We start from the raw sequence: 1,661 nt of genomic DNA on the forward strand, positions 1-1,661 counted from the left end.
TAATGCCAAGTATTTCCCAAAGAGCTGGAAGGAAGAATCTGGGAGTTTATGAGGCTCAAGCAGACTGATGAGATGTCTGTGAATCAATACGACAATCGATTCACTCAACTGGTTAAATATGTGCCTATGTACGAAATCGACGAAAGTCAGAAGGCACATAAATTTGTTTCAGGATTGCAAGTTAGTCTTCAACAAGTGTTAAGCGGATGGGACATTGACACCTACAAGGAAGCGTTACATCGAGATCTAACTATTGAGAGAAACCTGATGCGGGTGAAAATAATCAAGATTGAAGAATGGAGCAAGGGTAATAAGCCGAGAAATGTAACAGCTCAATCTAAGGATGAAGGGAAGTGCCCTCGGTATAAGAAGAAACACTTTGGGAAAAGATGTGTCGTAAAATGCTATGCCTGTGGCGAGGAACGCCACATTGGAAGAAACTGCCCGAAGATCAAAGGAACGCCCCAAGTTGGATATCAGGGAAAGGTGGTGTGCTACAATTGCGGGCAACCGGGGCATATCTCGTGAGAGTCCCCAAAGAGACAAAAGATGGAGCCACCAAGTGGAGGAGCACCGAATGTTCGTCTTAGCCGGGTGTACAATCTGACTTGTGAGGACGCTAAGGCCGATCCTATAGTTATTGAAGGTACACTGTTCTTTTCGAATATTCCAGTTCATGCTTTAATAGATCTGGGTGCTACGCATTCGTTTGTTTCGCATGCATCAATAGAAAGTCTAAAGCTAGAACTTAGGGAGTTGGGTTACCAAATGATAATAGCTACGCCGATGGGTTTAACCCTAGAGATAGCAGTAGGATGTCAGGGTTGTAATATGGAAGGGGAAAGATTCAAGATAAACTTAGCCGTATTAGATATACAAGATTTCGACATGATCATAGGAATGGATTTCCTATCGGTACATGAAGCTAAAGTGGATTGCAAGAACAAGACCGTGAGCTTACGCAAACCTAATGGAGAGTGGATTTCGTTTCAATGTCAGAATAATAGAAATAACAGAAAGCATGGCATAACTTTGCAAGCATTGCAATCAGCCAAACCTGAGTCGAGTAAGAAGAATCTTGAGTTAGATTTAGTAAGGGTTGTGAATGAGTACCCTGAGGTCTTTCATGAAGATTTACCAGGATTACCACCCCCTAGAGAGATCGAATTCTCAATAAATCTTGTAACAGGCACACAACCTATATCCATACCTCCGTATAAGATGGCCCCAGCTGAGATGAGGGAATTAAAGGAGCAATTGTAGGGCTTAGTTGAAAAAGGATTTATCAGACCAAGTGTGTCGCCCTGGGGAGCTTCGATACTGTTCGTGAAGAAGAAAGATGGTACTTTGCGGATGTGTACCGACTATTGGCAGTTGAATAAGGTAACTATAAAGAACAAGTATCCGTTGCCTAGGATTGAAGAATTATTTGACCAACTTCAAGGAGATAGGGTATTTTCTAAAATAGATCTTTGGTCAGGGTACTATCAGATGAAGATCAAACTGGAAGACGTACCCAAGACTGCTATCCGATCGCGGTATGGTCACTACCAGTATTTAGTGATGCCGTTTGGATTAACTAATGCACCTGCTGCATTTATGGACTTGATGAACCGAACTTTTAGACCATACTTAGACAAGTTCGTGATAGTGTTCATAGA

At 42.1% G+C, this 1,661-nt stretch overlaps 1 protein-coding gene across 1 annotated transcript; it reads left to right on the plus strand.

Moving 5' to 3' along the window:
- The first annotated feature begins 549 nt into the window (after positions 1 to 549).
- Positions 550 to 1,263, plus strand: LOC127788153 (uncharacterized). The gene has a single exon (XM_052316264.1). It carries the CDS (start codon positions 550 to 552, stop codon positions 1,261 to 1,263), a length of 714 nt encoding a protein of 237 aa, XP_052172224.1.
- The last annotated feature ends 398 nt before the right edge of the window (positions 1,264 to 1,661 follow it).

The sequence above is a fragment of the Diospyros lotus genome, chromosome 13 (genome assembly GCF_014633365.1).
Source record: "Diospyros lotus cultivar Yz01 chromosome 13, ASM1463336v1, whole genome shotgun sequence".
In the NCBI taxonomy this organism is placed as follows: domain Eukaryota; kingdom Viridiplantae; phylum Streptophyta; class Magnoliopsida; order Ericales; family Ebenaceae; genus Diospyros; species Diospyros lotus.